The sequence below is a fragment of the Panthera onca genome, chromosome F1 (assembly GCF_046562875.1).
Source record: "Panthera onca isolate mPanOnc1 chromosome F1, mPanOnc1 haplotype 2, whole genome shotgun sequence".
Classification (NCBI taxonomy): Eukaryota; Metazoa; Chordata; class Mammalia; order Carnivora; family Felidae; genus Panthera; species Panthera onca.
The window spans coordinates 29,333,853-29,361,519 of record NC_138355.1 but is presented as its reverse complement, the minus strand read 5'-3'; the positions used below and the strand labels follow the sequence as shown (position 1 = coordinate 29,361,519).

The 27,667-nt window shown below is 40.9% G+C and overlaps 1 protein-coding gene across 8 annotated transcripts in view; it reads left to right on the top strand.

Moving 5' to 3' along the window:
- CACNA1E (calcium voltage-gated channel subunit alpha1 E) overlaps positions 1 to 27,667 on the top strand; it is a 496,397-nt gene that overhangs the window by 255,041 nt on the left and 213,689 nt on the right. For all 8 annotated transcript variants that reach the window (XM_081791869.1, XM_081791872.1, XM_078440843.2 and 5 more), the window contains exons 6-8: positions 12,842 to 12,945; positions 13,981 to 14,133; positions 15,327 to 15,508. In XM_081791869.1, the coding sequence (XP_081647995.1) occupies positions 12,842 to 12,945; positions 13,981 to 14,133; positions 15,327 to 15,508 (439 nt within the window). The remainder of the gene's footprint in view (positions 1 to 12,841; positions 12,946 to 13,980; positions 14,134 to 15,326; positions 15,509 to 27,667) is intronic.

Below are 27,667 nucleotides of genomic sequence, written 5' to 3'. Positions count from 1 at the left end.
AGTCCCAAGTCCAAACATCCCAGGGGAGGAACTGTTCACTGGCCAGCAGTGGCATGTAAGAGCATTACAGTTTTTAAAAAGAACTGTAGGGGGCGAAATGGATGATGGGCATTGAAGAGGGCACTTGCTGGGATTAGCACTGTTCGTTGTATGTAAGTGATAAATCACAGGAATCTACCCCCAAAACCAAGAGCACGCTGTACACACTGTATGTTAGCCAACTTGACAGAAAATGCTATTTAAAAATAAAATAAGATAAAATAAAAATAAATAAAAAGTCTTATCTTTATAAGAAACAAAAAAATAAAATAAACGCAGAAAAAAATAAGAACTGTAGGGGTAGAGTATTATTGCTGGAGGAAAAGGCGGTACTGGCTGTTCAAACAATCGGTGGCTGCTGTGTGTGGGCAGTGTTGGATTATACAGCTGGTCTCTGTCATGTGATACTGGAGGTCACTAGTGCATCCTTCTAATGTGGCCTGCATTAAGAGCTTGGCCCCTACATGGATAATTATCTGGGTTCTGTGTCTTCCCTGGCTTCTGCTCTATCCCAGGCTAGCCATCTCACAAATGCTTGTCCCTGGACCTAAGGGAGACCTGGTGAGAGAAAGTGTGTGGGTGGTGGATCAATAGAAATCCCTCACCGCTACTAGAAAAACAACTGAAAGAACATGTATTTATGTTAGCGAGTTCTTATAATATGGGATTTCCCTCTCCAGCAATTCTCCGTCTTTGCCAGCTCTCTGAAGTATAGTTTCGGTAACATTCATATGATCCTGCAATCACAGGACACCATAAGGCTCTGCAGAGAGGTAGCTCTGTGGTTGTCCTAGAGAAGACATTTGTCAAATACATGTGCCTTTGGGATGTATTTCTAGCTATTAGCCATTATCTTTTGTAGCTACTGAAAGCACTCCAAATTTGGAATCTAAATTTCTGGGCTTGAGTCTCACTTTGACCATTTACTCTCTCAGTGATCTTGGGCCAGCCAGTTTCTCTCTCTGAGCCTTAATTCTCAAACTTACAAAATGGAGGATAATGGTACCTTTATGAGACAGGGTTATGTAAACTATGAAACAACAAGGTATTTATGTTTTTATCATGATCATCACCTGGACCTGAATGACACTCATAGAGTTTCTACCTAATGCTTGGCATTTCTCCTTGTGGTATCTGAGTGAATAACCAGGGACTTTCTCATAAAAAAGGGAAGAAAACTAGGGCTATTGGTAGGAACTAGACCTTTGTTTCCATTACACTGAAGCTAAGTAGATAAAACTCTCCTTTGTACGTTATTGTGTTCTTTACCTTGCATGATTTGGGGAAATTTTTGGATTACAGCTTCCTTGGTAGATATACTGGGGTTAAGCTTCATGTAACTACTAGGAGATGTTTAAAGAAGAAGGCAGAGGGTATTTTTATCAATGTTGGCATCATTGCATTTTCATCAAAATTATGACTTTGTGGCTTGGGGTCACCCTGGCAACATCTTCCTCTCTGCCTGAGGAGCTATGTGTGCTTCTCCCAGAGTGGATGAGGACTGGTTGTGAAACACACACGTTGCATTTAATCAGGCTATTGCTCAGTTAAAAAAAATTTTTAGTGTTTACTTATTTCTGAGACAGAGAGAGACAGAGCATGAGTGGGGGAGGGGCAGAGAGAAAGGGAGACACAGAATCTGAAGCAGGCTTCAGGCTCCGAGCTGTAGGCACAGAGCCCGACGCGGGGCTCGAACCCACAGACCATGAGATCATGACCTGACCAGATGCTCAACGGACTGAGCCACCCAAGAGCCCCAGGCTATTGCTCAGTCTAAAGCTATCACTATCTGAGAGGTTCTCCTTTAGCAGTAGTTTCCAACCAGGGATGTCCCCCCAAAGGACATGTAACAATGTCTAGAGACATTTTTGGTTGTTACAACCTGGGGGGGGGGGGATTGGAGGAGGGGTTGCTATTGGCATCTAGTGGCTAGAGGTGGAGGATGCTATTAAACATCCTAAAATGCACAGAACAGCTTCCTACAACAAAGAATTATCTGGTCTCAAATGTCAATACAAACTCTTCTTGGTGTGACATGCTTTGATTGTTGAACTTTCTTTTGGTGGGAAAGGAATGGGAGAATTTTTAGGCCATGACTTTTCTGTTCATCAAAAGACATATTTGTGGACCACTTCATATCCACTAAGATTCTTAGGAAATTTAATTAGGAGCCCCATTTTAAATTCCAGAAAGCGGGGGGGGGGGGCTTACCTTTATTAAATACAGAACCACTTATCTCTTCTGGAAATGGCATAGACTTTTCTCTTTTGGAAAGGGGAAAATTGACCCTATTGTCCTTCTCATTCTCCCAAGAAATACTATGACTTCTTGCTTAGAATCTTAGAAGGAAGTTCATGTTCCACTTTGGTCATAAATCAACTTGGGCCCAAGCCTTAATAAATAAATAACAGCCAACCAACCAACCAAACCCCAGAAATAGCTGCCTCGTGACAGTTTTGGAGTTAGTGGTCTTTCTTTGAGATTATCCATTCTGAAAGGTAGCAAGATGCTGTTGCTATTTCTGGTAACAGAGGAGGGAACAGGGTCTCTCCTAGACCACTGTGTGTGCAGTTATTAGAAAAGTACAGGAAAACTTTTCAAGGCAAACTGTTTCATCATTTCTAGGAAAACACCAAGATGCTACATGGTGCTATTAAAGCAGCAGTTCATGTTGGTCCATCTTGTCCTCTTTAGAACAGTCTCCTTAGAATGAGCATGTGTAATGCACCCCAATGTTTATAGCAGCACTATCAACAATAGCCAAAGTATGGAAAGAGCCCAAATGTCCATTGATGGATGAACGGATAAAGAAGATGTGGGAAATATATACAATGGAGTATTACTCAGCAACCAAAAAGAATGAAATCTTCCCATTTACAACTATGTGGATGGAACTGGAGGGTATTATGCTAAGTGAAATTAGTCAGAGAAAGACAAATATCATATGACTTCACTCATATGAGGACTTTAGGAGACAAAACAGATGAACATAAGGGAAGGGAAACAAAAATAATATAAAAACAGGGAGGGGGACAAAACATAAGAGACTCACAAATATGGAGAACCAACTGAGGGTTACTGGAGGGGTTGTGGGTGGAAGGATGGGCTAAATGAGTAAAGGGTACTAAGGAATCTGCTCCTGAAATCATTGTTGCACTATATGCTAATTTGGATGTAAATTATTAAAAAAAATTAAAAGAAAAAAATTATTGAATTCAACATGTACTCTCAACAGTAATTCAGTAAATTTTAATATTTAGATCCTTAAAAAAAAGAATGAGCATGTGTATTAGCTAGTCTCTACATTTGGGTTTTTCAAAATGTAGGTCAACCCCATTAGAGAGTCATGACATCAATTTAATTGGTTGCAACCAGAGTGAAACAAAAGATAGCTAGGAAGAATTGAAGAGGAAATGTGAATATATCATACACAGAAAGAGTATTATTTTATGAAGCATTATGTAATTTTACATACATATAACATATATACATTACATATTATATATACACATAATACATACATATTGCATACATACATACAAACATACATACATATATTCACCCTGGCTTGTGATGTAAAATGTATTTTGTACTGCAGGCTGTGTTCAAAAGAAGTTTGAAAATCATTGCTCTATACGCTTTTATTTTTGTTCTAAGAACATGGGTGAATTGAAGCAACACAGCATATTTTCCCTTAAAGGCCTTTCATTCCTAAATCAGTCACTATTCAGAACAATGGATGATTTGCTTACGATAATCTAGATTCAGTCTCTGGGCTAGAGAGGCACCTAGTCTTTTTAGCAGGTGTGACTATAGGATATTTCTGTTATTAGGAAAGATTACTGTAGAGGAGGTAGGCAGCAGCAGCTGTTCCAGGAGGGGCCTAAAGGAATAGAAGTTGGCATTAATTCTGGCACAGTGACCAAGGTAGACAGTCATTCATAGCAACTGGAGCTCGGGCTTGGGGATAGGGTAAGAGACCATTTGTTCAATCAGGGGACTTCTGTGGAGCTCAGAGTAGCAGGGTGGGTAACCTGATGTTCCATTACCAAATGTAACCTGGAGCTTTTTTTTTTTTTTTTTTTTTTTAATTTTTTTTTTCAACGTTTTTTTTTATTTTATTTTTGGGACAGAGAGAGACAGAGCATGAACGGGGGAGGGGCAGAGAGAGAGGGAGACACAGAATCGGAAACAGGCTCCAGGCTCCGAGCCATCAGCCCAGAGCCTGACGCGGGGCTCGAACTCACGGACCATGAGATCGTGACCTGGCTGAAGTCGGACGCTTAACCGACTGCGCCACCCAGGCGCCCCTGTAACCTGGAGCTTTTAAGCACTGCCAGGCTTGGTCCAATTTCTAATATAGGCTATGAAGTTTCCTTTATTTTACATTTTTCATACTCACCTGCCTCTCTGGTCTCCATTCGTTCCTGGATCACTAAGTTCCAGCCACACCGGCCCTTGTTTGGATTTCTCAAGTATGCCAATCTCCTTTGTGCCTCTGTCCCTTCTATGCATGCCTTTTCATATAGCTGGGATGCTCTTCCCGCATTGTTTCCTCTGGCCTACTCATACTTCACCTTTGAGTTCATATGTCATTTCCATAGTGAATCCTTCCTTTCCTGACCTTCCACTTACTAAACTTGTGATCTATTTAATGTCTTTTTCATTAAGTTTCATGAGGACAGCCACCATCTCCATTTTGTTCTCTGTTATAATGCCAATGCCTACTGCATGGCATACGTTCAGTAAATATCAGTTGATTGTAGATGGGCTCTGGGTTCTGGGATTGAGCTAAGCCTGAATGGGATCCAAGAGCCATAGCATAGGGTCTGGGGAGGAACAGGGGGCAGCTTGCAGAGACTATGTACTGTGCAAGACCTGTCACCTATTTTCCCCTTCGCAGCCTCATCCTTTTCCCTCAAATGTATTTTAGTCAAGTTGAATTTTTGGGGGAGCTTGTCTCCATTGAACAGTTTAACACACAGGGGCTTTTTTGTTTTTGATAAAATGAAGTAAAATCTTTAGAAATTGATTCCAAAATCAAATTACACTTTCGGTAATTTATTTAAAAGAAATGGAGAGCCAAACATTGGGGGTAATTTAGATTTTTGATAGATCATCATTATTTGCACACGTAGTTAAATCTCCTTCAGTTTGGATATCTAATTATATAGTTGCCTGTGGGCTCATTCACAGCTCCAGAGAAGTCCATCCAATCTGCCCCAGTGAGGAGGTATTAACACTCATTTATCCCTGAGTCAAGGGTACTTCTTGGGCACCGCTGTTGAATATTGTTAGAGAAGGGACCATAGTAGATGGAAATGTGAAAGGTACTTTCTGCCATCAAGGAGATGGCTTTGAACTGAGTTATGAGGATCTAGCTAATTATCATTAATAATCAGACTTTCGTTCTAAGACCTAAGAACAGTATGCAGTCAGGTATTAAATGTTGTACACCTTTCAAGATGTTCAGAGAAAGGGGAGATTGCATGGGCTGGAGAAGTGTAGCAGCGTCTGGACAGGTTTTGGGTCAGAGTCTTAGAGCCAGGAGGGATCTGAGAGGTCCCTCTAGTTGATTCCTTCATTTTAGAGATTAAAAAGCAAACAAAACCCCAGATATGTTCTTTCTCCTCTTCCTTCATGACACCTATTTATTAAGTACTTTCTATGAGTCAGACTTAGTGAACACTGTTGTTTTAGCTTTCCCATGTCCAACTTCCCCAGTGGCCTCCAGTCTTCCTTTTGGGGGTATCTTTCATTGTGTGTGCTCTTGGTGGGTGTCTTGCATACTTTGGAAGTAGTAGAAGACTGTCCCAGTGCAGCCAGATGGGATATAAGGGGACATGTGACTTAAGCTCGACCACATGGTTTTCCCCCTATGACTTTTAAGCTGTTGATGTTATGATATTGATACGGTTGGTGGTGATGTGTCTACCAATATCCACAGTGGCCTAAGAATCAGACTTCCTGGAGTCTCTGACCTTTGCCAAGTGTGTAAGTTTTTTATTCCTGCTGTAACAAATTGCCAGAAACTTGGTGGCTTAAAGCAGATGTATTCTCTTACAGTTCTAGAGGTCAGAACTCTAAAATCAGTTTACCTGGGCTGCATCAGGTATCAGTAGGACTGTACTCTCACCTGAGCCTTTAGGAAGGAAGACATTTCTTTACCTTCCCTGGCTTCTAGGGCTGGGTTTCTTTCATGTTTCCTCCATCTCCAAAGCCAGCAGCATAGCACCATGCTTCAGTCACTACATTGCAACCTTCTTTCTAGCCAGATCTTCCTGTGCCTGCCTCTTATAAGGGCACTTGTGATTGCATTTAGGGCCTACGCAGATAATCCAGAAAAATCTTCCCATCTCAAGATTCTTAATCACCTCTGCAACATCACTTTTGCCATATTAGGTAACATTCACAGCTTCCAGGGTTTAGGATATGGATATCTTTGAATCTGTTTTTCAGCCTACCACACCAAGATTTCTGCTTTCCTATTTTTCCTGCCTGGTCTTCCAGTATCCCTTCAATTCTGTGGGCTCCTGATATCTTTTTAAGTCAGTGCTATGTGAAGAAGTTTATAAGCATCTTATCTTTTTTATTTTATTTTTTTTTCAATATATGAAATTTATTGTCAAATTGGTTTCCATACAACACCCAGTGCTCATCCCAAAAGGTGCCCTCCTCAATACCCATCACCCACCCTCCCCTCCCTCCCACCCCCCATCAACCCTCAGTTTGTTCTCAGTTTTTAACAGTCTCTTATGCTTTGGCTCTCTCCCACCCTAACCTCTTTTTTATTTTTTTTCCTTCCCCTCTCCCATGGGTTTCTGTTAAGTTTCTCAGGATCCACATAAGAGTGAAAATATATGGTATCTGTCTTTCTCTGTATGGCTTATTTCACTTAGCATCACACTCTCCAGTTCCATCCACGTTGCTACAAAAGGCCATATTTCATTCTTTCTAATTGCCACGTAGTATTCCATTGTGTATATAAAGCACAATTTCTTTATCCATTCATCAGTTGATGGACATTTAGGCTCTTTCCATAATTTGGCTATTGTTGAGAGTGCGGCTATATAAACATTGGGGTACAAGTGCCCTTATGCATCAGTACTCCTGTATCCCTTGGGTAAATTCCTAGCAGTGCTATTGCTGGGTCATAGGGTAGGTCTATTTTTAATTTTCTGAGGAACCTCCACACTGCTTTCCAGAGCGGCTGCACCAATTTGCATTCCCACCAACAGTGCAAGAGGGTTCCCGTTTCTCCACATCCTCTCCAGCATCTATAGTCTCCTGATTTGTTCATTTTGGCCACTCTGACTGGCATGAGGTGATATCTGAGTGTGGTTTTGATTTGTATTTCCCTGATAAGGAGCAACATTGAACATCTTTTCATGTGCCTGTTGGCCATCCGAATGTCTTCTTTAGAGAAGTGTCTATTCATGTTTTCTGCCCATTTCTTCACTGGGTTATTTGTTTTTCGGGTGTGGAGTTTGGTGAGCTCTTTATAGATTTTGGATACTAGCCCTTTGTCCAATATGTCATTTGCAAATATCTTTCCCCATTCCGTTGGTTGCCTTTTAGTTTTGTTGGTTGTTTCCTTTGCTGTGCAGAAGCTTTTTATCTTCATAAGGTCCCAGTAATTCATTTTTGCTTTTAATTCCCTTGCTTTTGGGGATGTGTCGAGTAAGAGATTGCTACGGCTGAGGTCAGAGAGGTCTTTTCCTGCTTTCTCCTCTAGGGTTTTGATGGTTTCCTGTCTCACATTCGCATCTTATCTTTTTTAATCCTTACATCAACCCTCTTAGGAAAATATTGTCCCCATTTTACAGATAATAACACTATAGCTCAGAGAGGCAGTTGCATAAGGCAAGACAGCTGTGTGAGGGAACAGGCATTTGAAACCAGCCAGTATGACTGGAGAGCATGTGCTTTACCACTTCCTCATCATCCTAGTTCAACTCTCTTTTGCCTGTAGATCTTTTCCAAGGAGGAGTTAGGATGCCATCTGGCTCTGAAGTCTGGATCATATTATTTAGGCAGGGAGACAAGGCAAGGGGGTGGGCATTCCAGGCAAGAAAGAGGTGGGAGAATAAGAGGTGAATCCAAGAGATGTGTTAAAGGAAGGATATGTTAGACTTTGGTGCCTCAGTGGAGGTAAAATTATAGAAGAGAAGAAGGAGCCAATCACCTCTGAAACACTTCTAAGTGGACACAACAACTCATTTTGGTGGATTACCCATGGAAATGATATCCTGGCTCAAACTGTGTTAGGAATCCAATTTGAATTAGGTCCCTCCCTGTCTCCTCTTGGTTTCTTATAATGTGGGCTGGTTAAGCACCTAATACCTTTTGCTAGTATTAATCAGCCTTTTTGCACAGATGCTGATGAACAGTTTGCCTTTCGAAGGCTCATGAACTTCTCCCTTGGGATTTATATGGGCGGAAGCAAAGAAGTAATTTTGGGAGCTCAGGAGGAACTTCTGGGCCTAAGGGTAGGAGACCCCTGGTTTGTATCTCCTCTTCAAAAGAGAACTTACACACTTGTTTAAGGCTAGTGCAACAACTGGGAGGGAAGCTATTTACCTGGTCATCCCTTGAATAGAGTTGCCGGATTTAGCAAATAAAAATACAGGATGCCCAGTTAAATTTGAATTGCAGATAAGCAACGGATAATTTTTTAGTGTAATATTTGCATAATGCTTCAGGGAATTTTTAGCCATGGAAGTGTGAAAAGAGACTGTTAGACCTGGGTTGATGAGGAGGCTAAGGCAGAACCCAAGGTCAAAGGGACTCCAGGGTGGGAGAATTCTTTGCGTAATTGACTCGGGGAGAGGTCATTTGGTTGTGATTGCTCAGAGCATTCCTTCCATCTTCTGCCACTGCTGTAATGGGCACACAAGACCCTCAGGATCATATCAGGCTCTAGACTCTTCTTACTTGCTGACAGCTAAGAGCGAAAGCATTAGAGGTAGGTCTGAACCATGACATCCGCTAGGAAACAGTTTTTGAACATTTATAGTGTGCAGAATCCTGCATCTGTCCTGGTCGTAATCAGAGGTTTGTGTCTGTCCTCTGCTTTGGGGGTAGTCACTAAGCACCCCTCTATGTACAGAGCTCTCCACCCAGACCCTGTGCTCATAGTGACAAAAGAAATGGAAAACACAGCCGCTGTTTCTGAAGAGTACTCGCATATGCTGCATGGGATTGCAGAGCTTAGGCTTTTATTAACTCAGAATTAGAGTTTTGCGCAGCGGCCTCACTCTGATTCTGTGGCACAACTGTCTCTTCATGTGTGTATATGTGGATATTATAGCCGTTGTCACCTTAGGTGCAAGGAGCCTCTGTCTGACCTGCTCGTCCGGAGAGGTGTCAGTGACAAGTCTGTGGGAGTTAGTAATTTGTGGTTTGGGGATAAAGGGAACCGAGCTCACTGCCTTGTTGGGAGGCTAAGTATTGTGACCTTGGTATTTTTAGCAATGTACTGGACTAAAGAACAGTGGAGCTGTGCAGTACTGAGAAGACATTGCATGGCATAATGGCAGAGTGGGGAAAGGCTTGGCTTTGATATCAGAAGAGAAAGGACCTTAATGCCTAGTGTTGCCATTTATTAGCATAATTTTTTCAAAGTCCCGATTTCCTCTTCTATGAAGTGGAAACAGTAGTAATATCAGGATATGTTTGAGAATTTAATGAGATAACATATGTGAAAGATGTTAGTAGATAGTGAGCCCTATGTGTGTTCCTGCAGTGTTCCCATTCTTGAAACACTTTGTAAACATCTCTGTTATGACACTCTTCATGGTGAATTATAATTATTTCATTTCTGTGTCCGTCTACTTCCACCAGACTGAGGACCTGGGCCGTTTCCTACTGTGGACTTACCCTGAACCTCCTGCATACATCTGAGGCCCAGAGTTTTGCCGAGCATATAGACTTTAGCACTGAGGCTTTGCTGAAGGGCAGGTCTTTACATTTTGAGTCTTCTTCCTTCCCTCTCTAACTCTCTTCCTGAGAAGATCCTGTTCTGTGGAATCTCCTTGAGAGCAGGAGTCCTAAACTATATTGGAAGATCCTTATTAGACTCTAAAATGCTCAGGGACAGATTTCTGGTACACGTGCTCCAACAGGCATGTGTTGGAACAGCATCCTGGCTTGCCACCTGCCGTTATCATTGGTAAACTCTAGGGTTTCTCTGGTACTTCTTTCCTTTTGGTTTCTGCTTCAACACATTTACTACCTTCATCAGTGCAGTTCAATCCATCAAGTATTCATTGAGCACCTTTTAACTTTCCAGACCCTGGGCTAGGTGTGGGGATAGAGATGGGGAGGACAGTGCCTCCACTTGAGGTGTTTTGGATCTTGTGGGAGAGACAGATGAGAAACCAGAGAAAACAGAGAATTTCTCTAAGATGTGGTAAGGGCAGTGATGGCAGTGGACACAGAATTCTATGGGGACTTTTTCCTCAATTATCTTTACCCCCTAAGAATTCCATTGCCCCTACTTCTAGCAGGTGGACAGGAACTCCTACCCTCAAACATGATGTGAACACTAGGAAGCAGCCATTGGCCAATGGGCATGAGCTAAAGACCTGGTTTATGAGGAGGCTAAGACAGAACCCAAGGTCAAAGGGTTGGATGAAGGAAAAGAAAATTCCAAGGGCTGGGGGGAGCATGGGCCCCAGGCAGCACAGCCCTGGCTAAAGTTTGGGGCAGCTTAGATGACTTGGGGGGCAGGTTGGTTCAGCTGAAGGCCACACTTGGTGAAAAGAGCATGGATGTGTCTTGTGGGTCACTACTCAAGCTTCTGGCAACAAATGCCATATTTTTGCCTCTCTCTCTTTCAAATTAGCTTCACTGTTATTTTTTTTCCCACATGAGAATTCTTATTTCTCTGACATTTGCTTCTCCACAAGCTCTTATTTCTTCTTATTTCCTTCCTGTTTTCATGTCCCTGTTTCCTTTCACCATTCACTTCCCTGTCCTCTTATCCTCCCTCCCCTCTACCAGTTTTATTTCTCTCTACACTTGTGCCTTCTTGCTTTTTAATTTTGTCTTTTGAACTCTACCTCCATGTTCTGAAATACACCTCCTTCAGCTCAGGGTTGGGGAGGAAATTTTCCTTTTCAGTAGCTCTTTCTTATGATATGAAAGAGCATCTCGTGTGTATCTGGGTATCCTTGGAAACAAAACTCTGGTTTCTGAACAGGGCGGATTCTCCCCACCGCGTTTGTAAGACAGAGCAAACCATAGGGAGAGCTGTCTCCCATGTGCAGTGCACCTCAGAAGACTCAGAGTATGGTGCTTCTTCCTCTGTTAGTGGATTCAGCGGAACAATGACCCCGTTTTCCTGGGGTTCTGGTTCTCTATCACTATGCTTAGCCTTGAGGTTTGTCTGTCTCCTCTTCCCTTTATTTGCTTCTTTGCCTGTTTTATTTTTTAGTCCCGTTTTCTACATTTCTTCTGCTCTCTTTTCTCTTCAGGTTTTCCCTACTTATTGGAAATAATATCACTTCCCTCCCTAATTTCTCTCTTTGGCATTGGCAGATAGAGTCAAAAGCAGCATCAGAGATGTGGCTCCTCTAAATCCCTTTTTTTCAGAGGGCAGTATGGAAGTTTGGGTCAGGAGAGGTAGAGAAGACCTGAGAAGCTTGCCTAGCTCCTGAGATCTTTTATGCGAGTAGAGTTTCTTTCTGGTTCTTATCTTGAGGTTGGGTTAATGTAGGATTATAGTCTTAAAGTTGAGAGAAATCTCTACTGGTTTTTTAGATAACCTTCAATCAATGTTGGAACATTTTTAACTTCCTAATAGAAAGTTCTACAGTCTGTGTTTGAGTACGTTTAATGTTGGGAAGTGTACTACCACATGAACAGTCCCCCTGTTCTTGGGCAGCATGGCTTGTTTCAAAGTTATTGCTCACAATTGTAGAGTCTTGGATCTGTGTCATTTGTACCCATCGATACTCTAGCTGCTTTCTAGAGGTGTACAGCATAAACCTTTCATTCAAGTTAGATTTCAAGTATTGAAGGAAATATTTCATCCAAAAATAATTAAATGACGTAAACTCTTCCCGCCACCCTTTGACTATGTAGAAAACTCAGTTTTCTGAGTGACTTATTTGCCCATGGCTCCAGACAGCTGAAATTGTTGTGGAGAGGTTGGGAGGGAAGACAGGTACTATTCCACAGAAAGAAGACTAAAATTAGACAAAGTTGCAAAAATAGTATTATTAATATTTGTGTTGGACGTAATATCCAGTTTGCACATTATAGCTATAGAACACTCATAGTTATAGCATCAGTGTGATTGATTTGTTTGGTAAAAACTCTTGATTGCCAAGGTGAACAAGAGTGAGTTACTCCTTTACTGCAGCTGATCCAGGGAAATTCCCTGAAGTAGCCAGGAGACAGGGGAACCTACGAATTCTGATATAAAAAATCCAGGGGCCTCAGTAGGTTGGAAAGGGAGAAAGGAGGTTGGTGAGGGATAGAGAGGAGAGGAGGGGGCAAAGATTGGAGGCAGGAATGGGATAGATGCTAGAGAGCTTGTATTTTACTCATGATTGGGAACCAGGATTCTGATGTAATGACGAGTTTTCCCTCTTTGCAAAGTAAAACCCAGATGTGGCTAAATATAATTTCAGTCGGAACCACTGATGATTCACCCCAGTTCAGGTGCACCCACACGCAGCTGGCATCAGCTCTGTGTACTTTCCAGGCTGATCCTTCTTCAACCCAGCTTCCCCCATGGAACAGGAGGAGAAAGCCAGACGGTGATAACCTTGACCTTCTTTGTTTCCATCTGCAGCATCCTGGCTACGGCAGGAACCCACTTCAACACACATGTGGACCTGAGGACCCTTCGGGCTGTGCGTGTCCTGAGGCCCCTGAAGCTCGTGTCAGGGATACCTAGTGAGCACTTGCCTTTCTTCCTTCTCCTCTGTTAATGGCTTTCCTGAAATGATAAACAGGAAGCTATTTCTCCAGTGGTAAAAAAGAATGGGGATGCAGCAATCTGGCAAAACATTTCACTCTAAAACTTAGCAACTTTTTTTCCAGAATTTAAAGATAGTGGAAGATCTTTGGAGAAAATTTTCAAAGTAAAAAAATATATGTAAAATGAAAAGGAAACACCCTCGTTATCCTATTTTTTAATTCATTTTTTCCTGTGCATTTTAACATGATTGTGATCATACTGTGTGTATACTTTTGGATCCTATCATATAAGCATTTGATTTTCCTGACACTAAAAATTCCTCAAAAATATATTTTAAAAAGTCTGTACTATAGCCCATCTTATACAAGATGACTTATTTAGTCATTTCTACTGGACATTAGATTATTTTCATTTTCCCCCCACTAGAAATAGCACAGCGACATACATCTCTTTTCTTAAATCTTATTCAAATTATTATTTGAAGTATTATTTTCTTAGGCTAAGATCTTAGAAGTACAACTTCTGGGTCAAAGTATATGGTATTTTGTGAATAGTGATTGTACTAATTGTTATCCTAAAACAGTGGATGGAAAGCCAGGTTTCAGGTAGAGTAGTGGGGGAGGTAAACTTTGTCTTTACTCTCATAAGATTTAGAGCCTAGCAAGGCCAGGCTTAATTTCCTTTAGGAAAGAAGCACGTTCTAATAAGTTTATAAGAGATAAGCAGAAAGCAACATGGGCGAAACAAATAAGGGAGGAGTAACAGGTGTGTAAAGGATCAGGGAATGGTGAGAAGGAACATGGAATTGATTCCAGGGGAAGTAGTGATGGCAGTCTTCGGCTCAACTTGCTCTGGTTGTCCCTTTGCAAATTGTCTTCATTGTCTTAGGACCAGTGGTTCTTTTCCCTCAAAGACTTGCCCCTCTCCTCCTAGAAGAGAGTAAAGGGAGCCTCCTATATCACATGGTGCTCTAGGAGGCTCCATTTGTCATTCTCTTCCTTTCCTTCTAGGCCTACAGATTGTGTTGAAGTCCATCATGAAGGCCATGGTGCCTCTTCTGCAAATTGGCCTTCTGCTCTTCTTTGCCATCTTGATGTTCGCCATCATTGGCTTGGAGTTCTACAGTGGGAAGTTGCACCGGGCATGTTTCACGAACAGTTCAGGTAGGATCATTGTTCCTGGCCTTCTCCTTCTTTCCTTCCTCTCCCCTCTGGTCATTGGAGTAATTTCAGGTCATTGGGGGACTGAGTGGAAAAGTATATTCTATCCCAGCCCTGGGATTAGAATCACAAACTTCTTAGCAGCTTTTTGAGGCACAAGCAGCCTAGACTAAGGATCCCCAGGGGACACTGATATTGCACAGCAAATGGCCTCTTAAGTTTGCAGTCAGAGGATTTCAAACAGGAGGTTTCAGTTCCCCCATCCCATGGTAGAAGGCTATCAGACTGACTGTCAAAAACCACCTGTCTGAAGAAATACCCTTTGTACAATAGCCTCTTTGGCCCACAGGCCAGGTGGGCCTTGGAGCCCAGAGTCAGACTTGGGTCTCTCTAGGTCTGTGGAGACATTTTCCCTCCATGATCCACCTCATGACCTTCCTCCTTCCCTGCTGTGACCCACACACAGTGTGGAAAAGCTGAGAGAGCTCTGAGCGTGACTTGCCAGGGGTGCTTGTGAAATTTGCGGGGTTCACAGACCTCAAATCCGTACCTCTTTGTATCTTATTTGTTCTTTTCAAGTCCAGTAGAATACCCTAGCAGGAAAGGGGGTCAGGGAGAGGTTGAAGAAGCCCAATTTAGTATCATGTGGGTTTTTTTGTTTGTTTGTTTGGTTGGTTTTGGTTTTTGGTTTTTGTTTTGTTTTGTTTTGTTTTTAAATCTTCAAAGGACACCTTCTACCTTGGGAGTTTTGTTTTGTTTTGTTTTTTTCTTATTCAAGACCAGGAACTTAGGCCAGAAAAACAAGGAGTTGAGACCCACTGAAGGGACTTAGTTTATAATTGTCCCCAAGAAACCCGAGAAGAACTCAGGGTCTGTACTGAGTCTGAAGTTGGAAAATCAGGAAGATTCTGCCTTCACCTCAGATTGTTCTATGTGATCCAGTCTGTCCATGCCTGTGGTACTCAGGCAAGGGTAGAAGATGTAGCCTGAAGAAAGTGAAGGCCATGTGGCCTCAGAGGAAGCTGGGAAGCACTGGGATGAACACACAGTATGTAAGCTGTGAGGTATAAAGAAGCCAGAGGTGGGAGCCCGAGACAAAGAAATAGAATTGAGTGTTTGTGGCTTCCTGAAGGTCATTTCTAGGTCATGCTAAAATATCATGTGGTTTATCCCCTACCCTCTGAATGTGTCTGCAGGTATTCTGGAAGGATTTGACCCTCCTCACCCATGTGGTGTGCAGGGCTGCCCAGCTGGTTATGAATGCAAGGACTGGATTGGCCCCAACGATGGGATCACCCAGTTTGATAACATCCTTTTTGCTGTGCTGACTGTCTTCCAATGCATCACCATGGAAGGATGGACCACCGTGCTGTACAATGTGAGTAGAGCTGGCAGGGGGCTGGATCCAGAGGGAAGAGCCCTAGAATGGGGCTTCTGGCATTGTTTGGACTGGTTAGTCTGGGGAAACGGAAGGCTGGGGATATGTCTGTGTATATGTCAGTTTGTGTGCGTGGGGGCGGTGGGGACAGTGGGGCTGGACTCCACTGTGAGAAGTCATAGCACTTCGTATCCTGTTGTCTGGCCTCTTGCTGAGTGGAAGTATACAGTTTCTCAACAGAGTTAGGAAGCTACATCCCATTGGATGGGTGAACAAAGCTAGTTATATCAGATCAACTTAGTAGTGATAGAGTATGTTTTACTACAGGTTCAACATGGTGGTGGGGTTCAGTGAGGAGTACCAAAAGGTATAGATTTCTTGGTTGCTTCAAAGAGTTTACCATCAGGTTGGAAAGATATTACGGTAGTTCTCAACCCTGGCTGCAGATTAGAATCAGCTAGGAGCTTTAAAAATTTATACCTTCTGGGCTTCACTCCAGACAAATTAAGTAGGAATGGCTAGGGGTAAAGGCCCATCATTGATTTTTTTTTAAACTTCCTAGCTGATTGTAATATGCAGCTACTGTCAAGAACCACTGCATTATATGCACATAAGAAACTTAATAAATAACAATGCTTAATTGTAAGACTCACTGGGGATGCTTGTTAAAAATTCAGGTTCACGGGCCCTTTTATGCAGGTGTTGATCTTGTGTAGTTTTGAATCGTTAGTGGGCTATACTTTTTACAAGTGCTTCTGGTGATTCATATGATCAGGTACGTTTGGAAGGTTCTGAGTTAGTGCATAAGACAAAGCTGCCTAACTGCCTGTCAGGGATGGCAAGGGACTCCTGCATGGGACACAAGTTAGACAGGGTGACCACTGAAGTGTCTTCTGCCTCTCAGAGTCCTATTTTAACAAGTTATGAAAGGCATGGGCAAAGTTCAAGTTCTAAAATGACAGGGGTCGGGGAGGTGTGTGCTTTGATGCAAAGGGAACCTAAGTGGGCAAAACAGTTTGGGTAGGTTGCCTTTGTACAGGTGCTTACAAGGTCTGCACTCTCATATGAATCCAGCCAGCCCACCCTGAAGCAGGTACTCTGGAATGATCATGCCTCTTATCTCTACTTTCACAGGCTGCCTTTACCCTAAGGTGCCCTCTGTTTCCTTTTAACCTGATTCCATCTGTATAAAACTTACTGGGTGGGGCACGGTATAGGTTACACAAAACACCCTTTGCTTTTTTGTTTTTGTGCTTTGTCTTTGGTTTCACTTTTGTGGATCTCTAGATATAATCCACACTGGAGGGAAAGGAAGTGCTATGTCCCAGGAGAGACTCAACCAGATTGTAATGCCCGAAGAGCCAGGATTTGTGTAAGGCCTGTAGTGGGTGTTTAGTAAATGTTTACCAACCTAGATCCATTTCCATGCAGGTGAGCAATTCAGGCCTGAGGTTTACAGAATAGAGCCACAAGCTGTTATGCTAAAGCTCTAAAGGGCAGTGAAGAAGTCCCAAAGACGAGCTTATGCCCAGCAACCCTAAGGGTTATTTGTGACCTAGAAACACCTTGAGGACATTCTGAGATTCTCACCAGTTGTGGGGGGTAGCAGGAGGGAGGGAAGGGAGAAGAGACTGATGAGTATAGTTGTTCCCTATTTGAGATATGAAGGATGTCTTTAGGCCATGTCACTCAGATTAGCCAGGCATCTCTGCACTGGCCCCACAGTGGCTGGTGTCATTTTGGGGCTCTGGGAGTGATGTATTTCAATTATATGTGTAGACTCACCTAAGTGATGTGATAAATGCATTGAAAGCCTAGAAGGAGAAGTGTTGCATTTGAACATACAGGTGTGATCCGTTGGTCCTCCTGAGCCAGGGCTCAAATAGTGCTGAGACAAGTATGAACACAGTTGAAGAATGACCAGTCATTTGCATTAGATCCTTTGTTCATTCATTCATTCAATAAATAATTAAGTGAGCGTCTACTATATGCCAAGCACTGTGCTAGGTACTAGGGAAATGTGGAGGGAAAAAGGGTGCTATGATGCTTGCTTTCATGGTGCTCTCTTTAAATTCCCATTTGTCTCCAGTTACCTGTATAACACAGGTATGGAGGTCACACAGAGACAATGATCTTGCCCTCTTCTCTAGTTTTGGTCCAGTGAGGAAGCAGGGAGGAGAAGAGGTCAAGATGCTAATTCTCTGAAACTTTTCATTACACGGGCTCCCAGGACCACAGGCTCACACTCCCTCTGACTTCCAGTTTGTCGCCACCAAATTTCAGTTTACTGACCTCCTGCTACCCCCTGTGGCTGAAAAACAAGGGTTGAGGGAATTAGTTGAGTTGTGGGGCTGGTTTCCAAAAGTAGCTTGCTGCTCATGGGGCAGAATGAACGTATGTCCACTTTGAAATGAAGTTACTTTCCAAAACATTAGATCTAGGGACAGGGAGCCAGGAATCCATAGGAAGAAGTGATAGTCAGAGGTGGGTAACTATACCTTGATTCAGGAGAAACTGGATAAAAAAGACACCCATTTTTCAGCCAGTGGAACAAGGACAAGGTCTGGCTCCTTAGGAAGAAAGAGCCGGGAAAGGCTGGGCGTCAGTTGAGCAGGGAACTGGGGCGTGAAGAATGACCCAGGCAGAACTCTGTTACAGAAGCTGGATGTTCATCCTGGCGTTAGCACTGTCTGCTACTGGAAGAGCAGGTTCAGACTAGTCCATTCTTCATGGTGCTGGGGAGAGGTAGACTTACATCATACACAGTGGAGTTACATCACACATGCTTTTAATTTATCCCAATCCAGCCATTCAGCTTGGAGAGGAGATCAGGGGGTCAGGGAGAGAGGAAGATAAATAGTACAGCCTAATTCATTTATCATTCATTTCAGTGTTCCTATACATTGTAAGTGTGAGATGAGAGATGCCCAAGAAAGATGTTGGCTGAAAAAAATTGCAAGAAATAGCCAACTCAGCATTTCCTGAGTATTTGTCCTCTTTTTATTTTAACTCAAGACTTGGTAATGACAAAATTTCACATAGCTATTAGCAGTGGTTGCACACAATGGAATTAACCATGCACAACTAATAAACTCAGTATTATAAATATAGGTAATACATATGCATAGGTTTCTTCGTGTAGAAAATCTCTCTCTGCCATTATCACCGCCGCCACCAATAAGATGCAAATGTAACTGTTGGTTGCCCTTCCTGCCACTCATTCTGGGAAGGTTCAATTCACCCCGTTGGTGGATTTTCTCACATAGGCCACAAGGAACAGGGGAGCTCCTATTTCCCTGTCCAGCACCTCTTCTATTCCATGATGGCAACAAATATGTAAGATATACTGGCGCCAGTTATGCTCAAACCAGTTATTAGAACCTTCAGATTTACACGGTACACAGAAGTTCTCTCAAGCATATGGACCTAGGTTAGCCGTTTTAGATACAATTTAAATGTTTCATCCTGTTTGCATCCCTTTTCTGCTACACAGACTCTTTCCCAATGCCTCCTATGACCTTGTATACTCTGCTGCTGGTTACTTTTAACTTCATTTGCATATAGCTTTTCTCATGATAATACATTTTTGTAAGGGGCTGGGAGGGTTCTTATTGTCAGGGCAACTTGGTGTCATGCTTGCTCAATTTAGTCTACCAAAATTTCAACTCTGCTTGGTCAAACTCCAACTGTATTCTTGGCTTCCCTCCCTCTTGTGGTAGAAAGAATGCAAAGCAGTCTACAATCCTGCTGGCTGCTTCTTCCTGTTTTGACTGTCTCTGTGAAGGTCTCCTCAACTTGCAAATCCTCCCCTATTCTTACTAGTTTAATTCATTTTATTTCTCCTAACCTTGATAGGTATTCTTCAGTACAGTATATTTTCTCTCTGATCAGTGGAGTTCATTCTATAAATGCTACTGTGGCTCTCGTATTAACTTCCAACATTGGTCACCTGGATTGGATGTGGCCCTGAGAACTGGTTGTCTACTGATCTGGTCTGAGTCTTATTTCTGTGTTGTATATCTGGTTTTGTTTTGTCTGCTGTTTGTGTTGCCAGGACTAATATACAGATTGCAGGGGTTCCCAGTCTCTGTCTGCAGTTACTGAAACCTCTGTTCTTAAAGTCCATTATTTTTCATCTATATTTCCATAGCTTGAGCTATTTCTCTTCTCACTGGGTGTTGATAAACTCATGCAGGTGTGCAAATTTCTTGGAGACATGCCCTTTCTCCTGGTATGCCAGCTGTATCTGTTATGACTGAATAGGATGCTCTGTGCTGCTGTGGGAGAAGAGATTTTTACAGACTTTACTGGTTTTTTGTAAGAAGAGGGAACTTGTAGTCTGGATGCTTTCTGAGTCTTCCTCGTGTCTCAGTTCTTTGGTCTATAACAGCCTATGGCTCTGTTTTAAGTTGCCTGCTTCCAGATGCACATAGTCAATATTTGTTAAATAGTTAACAGTTATTCACTTTTTGCCTGTAGATTTTGTTCAAGTGTGTTATGCCCAATGCTAAAAAATAAAATTCAGCTGAGTAAATTTGAAGATCAAGTTGGCTTTATTCAATGATTCATGAATCAGGCAGTATCCCATCTAGCAAATAGAAAGGAACTCCCAGGAGCTATACAAAACGGAAGGCTTTTATAAGCAGACGAGAGCTGAAAACAGAAGTTTCTAAAAAGAGTGGAACGTTTCAGACAAGGTCACCTTCCTTTGGGGGCAGGGTGGGACTCTGTCAGGCAGATTACCTCACTAGTGCTGATCAGGTAATTCTAGATACACTGGTTAAAAATTACATTCCTGGGAGAGGCTGAAACTATATAATGAACCTGATTTCCTGATGTGGGGCTCAGCACAAGTGACTCCACTTGAGGTCCGTCCTTCCTTCCTTCCTTCCTTCCTTCCTTCCTTCCTTCCTCCCTTCCTCCCTTCCTCCCTTCCTTCCTTCCTTCCTTCCTTCCTTCCTTCCTTCTCTTCCTCCTCCTCCTCCTTTCTCTTTTTCTTTAACAATTCCCCCTTTTTGATCAGAATTGTGATTCAGAATTAACTGAAAGGTGTGATGAAAATTTAAAGCATTAGTGCCACTTGCAGCTACTGCCCTGAAGTTCTTATAGCTTTTACTGGTCCTCTATATGATATTCACAGGTCCTGATTTTTTTTTCCCCTGAATCTCAATGGTATTTATAGGCCAAAACTTCAGTTTTGACTTCAGTCATTTTCTTTGTTCCTTTTCTGGCATTTCTGGTCTTAGGGAGATTATTTGCTTGGTGGTTCATGGCTGTAAATTTGCATTTAAAGCTTTTGAGAGAATATAGTGTGCCAGGGAGACTACTACTGCTACTAATATAAGCAGGATAGTTACCAATGTCTAGAGTGTACTTTAGAGCGATGGTCCCCAAGATTCAAACCAATCAAAATCCAATAAATCAAAGAAATACCCTGTTGAAGGAGTCAAGGCTTCTTGACTTGGCTCCTTAAGCCAAGTTCAGTGATCTTATATAGCTAAGTTCCAACTTTCCTAGAAGTGTTAGTCTAGTTCAGCAAGTGGTATTGTCCACAGCACAGACACCTTCTTGCTCAGCTAAGACAATCTAGGGCTGCCCTATTATCAAGAAAAACTTTGGCTAGAGAGTCTAAGGACCTTTGTTGGGCAGCTGTTGCTTTACCAGCAGAATCTTAACTTTCAAGAGTTAAGGAGAGTTTCTTGACCAGAGCCTCATTGTACTTGCTCCTAACCAGGGAAGTAGAAAGCTGACAAAAGAAGCAAATCCTGAGTCATAAAACACCTCCTGGTAGGTCTTTTCTAACTCAATCTTGTATATTCAGGGGAGTTGACCAATGAAGTAGCACAGTCTATTAGTGAAAAAGTAGGGGCACAGTTAGATAACCTAAAAGGTATTGCCGAGTTATATACCAGCTATCTAGGCATTCTTAGACTGTGAATGATAACCACTACAGACAAAGATAAATTCTCTGGGGCACAAACCATTCCCACTAAGGAGGCACTGTTAATGGACAAATTAGAGTTTTCGATGACAATTCTAGCTGTCTGAAAGATCACTTCTCTTAGCAATGGCCTAGGAGATACAGATGATGGCATTATCTTTCAAGACCAACACCAGAACTAAGGAAAGAAAGAAAAGAAGAGTTTTATGTTTAGTTAAAGTATGAAGTCTTGATCCAGCGTCTTGGGTGGTCTCTTCCTCATCAATTTGATTTTGAGGTCTGTAACTGGTGTATAGGACCAGATGTTAGGTGGACCTTCTTCAGCTGTGAGGTGTATATTCAAGGTTTAAATCCCTGAAGTTTGATGTAAGCGATGAACCACAGGAATCTACCCCAAAAACCAAGAGCACACTTTACCTGCTGTATGTTAGCCAATTTGACAATAAATTATATTAAAAAAAAAAAAAATTCCTGAAGGTTGGCTGGGTAGTAAGGACGATCTAGTATAATGCCTTTCAAGGACATTCAAGGACAGTCTCTGTTTAAGTGATTCCAAATCAGAAGGGAACTAATTGGAAACATTAGTTTGGAGAGTTGTAACCAGATATTTGAGGAAACTAGAACAATTCAGGATCCAGTCCAGTTTATAGGTATATAATAAAACCTCAAAGACAATTAACAAGACTAGAATCTCATACCTACAAAGGTGCAGACTAATTTTTCTCTCTATAATTACCCCTAGTTTTCTAACCAAAGATAATCGTAGTAATACTACTTTGTTTGCATTAAACATGGCCTGATTATTTACATAAGTGCAGCAAGAATAGTTATTGACTATATAAGCTTTTTAAAAGACTGCTATGCTGGAACTTTTCATAGGAAATCTCAGACTGAATTCTTAAAATTCTCTGAGGCTGGGAAGCTAAGCCAAGGGCTTGCCATAGATTTTGCCTGTAATACCTATAGTTTGGGTAAATTCTTCTCTTCTCAAGGTCCCTCAAAGGATCTTGATGTTCCTGGGTCTACCAGGCAGTGACATTCCTTAATTAACCTGGTAAAGCTGCCAGGAACCTTATAAGCAAAGTATCAGGATGATTTTTCCAAGTAGTTACTTAAGGTCTGTGGTCATATCTGGGTCTGTACATATCTCTCAAATATGACATTCTAATCAAAACCTTGGGAATACTACCAGTGTTTCCATTGTGTCCTTTTACAAAGAGAATGGATTCTTGTTGAACTTGTGCACATAACTAATTATATTGCCATGGAAAAAATAATGAAGAGTTTCCAATTTCTGGACATATTGGGTAGGGAGAAAAAGTAAATGTTTCATCTTTGTTTACAAAGATATACTTTACCAAATTGTGTAAGCCATAGATAGCTTAAGAAAAGGTTTTCTTATATCTAGAAAAACAAAACATTAAAGAACCAGCAATGTTTCAAACAAAAAGTCATAAAGAATTGTAACTATTATAAGTAAACTATTATAACTAAAGAATAAACACTATCCTTGGTTTATTCAGTCCCATGTACTTAATACTTGTTCTGCTTGAATACAGTTTTTCCATTAGTTATAGAAATTCTTACCTAGTTAAGTTCTATTATCTTAAAGTTATCAGAACCTGTGCTTGCCAAATCAAAGTCCTTCCAATGGATCTCTTTGAAGATGAAACACCTTTGTGGAACATTTTTGCAAAAGCATCTAAGTAAAACAATAAATGCTTATTATAAATGACAAAAGTGTCCATTGTTAAAGGTCTGATAAGAGTTTGTCATGATGAAATTAAGAAGGAAATTTGGTTATTTCTATCACACACAGCATTTGAACATTTATCATTATGACTTATAACATTATATACCAGGACATATGAGATTTCTAGGAATTTCATACAATTTCTAGAACACTTATAAGATTTCCCTATACAAATACAGCATAAGGACTTAGTATTACTTCTTTTTGACAGTGCTTCCTATGTAATTTAGCATATCAAATAAGCCTAATTAGTTTAACATCTCATTTTTATAAGAAAACAATCTTTTCATATGTTCTAGGGACCTTCTAAAAAATCCCAAAGATAGTTCTAAGTAAAAAACAAAACAAAACAAAAAAAACAAACAAATTTCATTTAGGATTTAATTTTGTGAAGTTTGTCAAAAATATCAAAGGTTTTGGGGCGCCTGGGTGGCGCAGTCGGTTGAGCCTCCGACTTCAGCCAGGTCACGATCTCGCGGTCCGTGAGTTCGAGCCCCGCGTCAGGCTCTGGGCCGATGGCTCGGAGCCTGGAGCCTGTTTCCGATTCTGTGTCTCCCTCTCTCTCTGCCCCTCCCCCGTTCATGCTCTGTCTCTCTCTGTCCCAAAAATAAATAAAAAAAAAAACGTTGAAAAAAAAAAAAATATCAAAGGTTTTAAAACAGTCAAATTGGATTATAAATCATTGTGAAACAATACTTAGTTACACATTTAATCATAGTGACACTTAAAGACTTTATAGGCAATTACAGAAAATTAAGTAGTTGGGGGGAAAAAACTTAGCTTTTAAATAGAGAAGACTCAGTTTTCTTAGGTAATCAATGACCTGACATATTGTAAAGATAACATGAAGCATGGCAAATTATTTTGGTAAGACACAAAATCTTTGCTATTTAGGCAGATTACTTAAAAAGAGAAACTTTTCACAGTATGTTATCAAGAGCGGGCCCATAGTCCAATAAAACTTTGTTCTTTTAAGAGAGAGAAAACCAAATTCTAATTTCGCACCAGCTTACTTTTGATATTAAAACATATTCACTTAATTAAATTCATTCCAATCTTAGCCAGTCCTGACCATGCATAAAATTCCTTTCCAAAGATTCCTATTCTACCAACCTTAGTGGCTTTAATTACATATATTAGAATTTTTAACCCTCAAAAATCTTACCTTGTAGAGGCGCCTGGGTGGCTCAGTAAGTTGGACGTTTGACTTCAGCTCACGTCATGATCTCATGGTTCATGGGTTCAAGCCCCACATGGGTCTGTGTGCTGACAGCTGAGAACCTGGAGCCTGCTTCAGATTCTGTGTCTCCTTCTCTCCCTGCCCCTCCCCAGTTTGTGCTCTCTTGCTCTCTCTCTCTCTCTCAAAAATAAATAAACATTAAAAAAAATCTTACTTTTAGTAAGAATAAAGAAGTAAACAATTATGAGGTGTTTCTTACCCTAGCATTCTGTGGATTAGCAGACATACTTTTTTTATAATTTCTAGAAACACAGGCATTCTCATAGTAAATTTTTCAGCACGGCACAAAACTAATAGAACCAAGTATCTTTAGTTCATCTGTAAAAGGAAGTCAAAAGTGGATAAACTTATATTCAGTAATTAATATTTCAGTATTTTATCTTATTTAGAAATGATCCAGATATTTAATGACTATCCATAATTTAATTTAACTTGGCTAAATCTTAAGGTTTCAGGTTACCAAAAAAGATTTGCGGAAACTATTAAAAACATCTTAAGACTTTTATCCCACTTACATCTATTTAATTCACTTCTTCTTAATGAATATGTTTAGACCACTTATGAAAATTTCATCATACCAAGTTATTTTTCTTGCTGACAAGTTTTGTAACAGAAATAATATGAATTTGCTTGACTAGTAAACCCAGGTAGAATAAAAGTTGTATATCTGCATTATTTTTAATGTTGGTAACTTTAAAGACATGTCTATTTAATTAAACAAACAAACTAGCGTTTAATTACTAAAGATTATTTGAGATCATGGGAACCTGAAAAACATTTGGTTAGTTTTCATTATAATTCTGAGAATTTTATGAATACGGGATTCATATAAGCACTTAATTTTCTTTAGGCCAATCAAATAGAGCTCTTTTACAAATTGTTTTTGGTAATACCATCCCAAGATAGAAAATTATCATACATGTGTAACACATATATGTAGATACACATAAATGGAGGGATGCAAAGAGACCTTATATCTTCCATTTAAAATTTTAGACATGAGTCAAGTAGTTATAGAAGAGGTTGGATCCAAAATACCTTTCTAGCAGGTGGAATAATTTAAGATTACCTGCTCAGATGGCTATGCGTTTTATTAGTATTTATGGAGAAGACACTTAAGATTTTTATTTGCCTAAATTTTAAAGTAACATTTCCCCTTTCTGTTCTTCTTTTGGTAAGAATTACCTTCCTGATGTTTGCATTTCAAAGAGATGGCCTAGCTAAGAGTTCTTGAAGAAGACCAGGTAGGACACTTGTACCTCAAAGGTACAGGGAAAAAATTAAGTTCCTCCAAAGATTTTTGTTTCCCGAGGCCAGAATTTTACAATGTCTACAAGCCTTTTGAAATGAATAGGTGAGGTTGGTTGCTTATCAGAGGACTGACATACCCATTCACTTGTTTTGGAATGTTTTTTCCTTTCGTCTGGGTACATATAATTTAGGGGACAAGGTCTAAAAATATTGCTATTAGGCTCTGAGTATTAGCTTCCAACTGGGCCAGATTTCTGATCATAGTTACTAATTTATTTCAAATATCTTACAGATTTCAGCGGACAGTAAAACTTCTGGCAGTATTAAACAACCTCATAGACCCAAGAGGTGTCCTCAAAGACAGTACAAAAGATAATATCTTCGCAAGATGTAGAGTTACTCCAAAGATAGCCAAAAGAAGGAACTGACAGCTTGCATGTTTCAGGTAGGCAGATAGCCAAGCCAAATTCTTAGGGCACAGAACAAGACAAGGAGGCAGTCATCCTTGGGAGAGAAAAGATCAATAACCAATAAGTCTAGATTTGGAAAGAAAGAGACAAAGTGAAATTTTATCCTCCTTTTTCAACTGGGCCCTACAAACAGAGATCTGAGAGAGCTGACTCTGGCAAGAATTTTTACACTTAGCTGGCTTCTGCCAGTTTCCCTAGGATGTCCTCTGTAGCCTCCATATCTAGCAGAATTTGGCAAGATTTTTCATTAACTTCAATTTAGATTCTCTTGCTATTTAAGAGAATAACAGCAGTTTACCAGAAAATTCCTCAGAGTCCCATCAATCCCGGGAGGGAGCCATATGGGGGCTCTCCTTCAAGAGTAGATGAGGGTATCTATAAGCCTACTAACTTGACAGACTTTGTTTACAGTTTTGTAGCCTCTTCAGAGTGGAAAGGTAATTTGGTTGGGGGATTAGACTGTGAGTACTCAGGTAAAGAAGGATAGAGGGGAGCATGTCTCATTTTAGGTACCTCCTGTCTCTAATTTTTCATTAGCCTTTGCAACAAATTTTTTAAATGTTTATTTATTTTTGAGAGAGAGAGAAAGAGACAGAGCATGAGCAGGGGAGGGGCAGAGAGAGCTGGAGACACAGAATCTGAAGCAGGCTCCAGGCTCTGAGCTGTCAGCACAGAGCCCCACATGGGGCTTGAACTCACAAGTGGTAAGATCATGACCCGAGCTGAAGTCCAATGCTTAACCAACTGAGTCACCCAGGAGGCCATACAACAAAAATTTTTTTTAATGAAGCCATTTTAGAATCTAGAAGCCTTTGGAATCTTTTGCATAGCAATTAAAATAGGTCTACGGTCTGTTTAATACAGGAACCCTTACTTTCAAGTGTACTTCTGAAATGAATGATCTTTTCTGATTGGAATATTCCCCATAATGGCCATTGTAATTCTAGGTGGTCTTTAGTAAGATTTTGCCATTTTTGTAGATATTTATATTCTGGAACCATAGTTTGTAGACATAAAATAAGCTAGTGTGCTGGAAAGTGACACACTCAACTCTTTGGAATTTAAGGATACTATTTGTATTATTTGTTTATTTTTTAGCTAAGCCTTTGGTTGTCTTGGAGACAAATTAATCCCTAAATGAGATATACTGCTGGATTGGGGATTGTGCCATGTTTCACAGTGTACCTCATTGCACAGAAATTTTCTTGAGGTTGGCAGGTTGGCCTGTGCCTATCTAACCTGTCCTGTGACCAGCTTATCCTAACAGGAGTTTAGGGTTATGTGGTAAGTACTCCAACAGCTTTTAAATGCTCTATGTATGCCCACCAATTTTGTAGCTGCTTCTAAGCTTCCCATTAGCAATAGCGTTGGCCTACACAAAATAAGACAAACGAACATGTGCACCTTAACATAGTGGCAGTAACCAAGAGATGTTACTGCGTCTTGGCTAGGAGAAGGCCTTGTGCACACCACCAGCAATTCCTACCATGAAAGGACTGGGGAA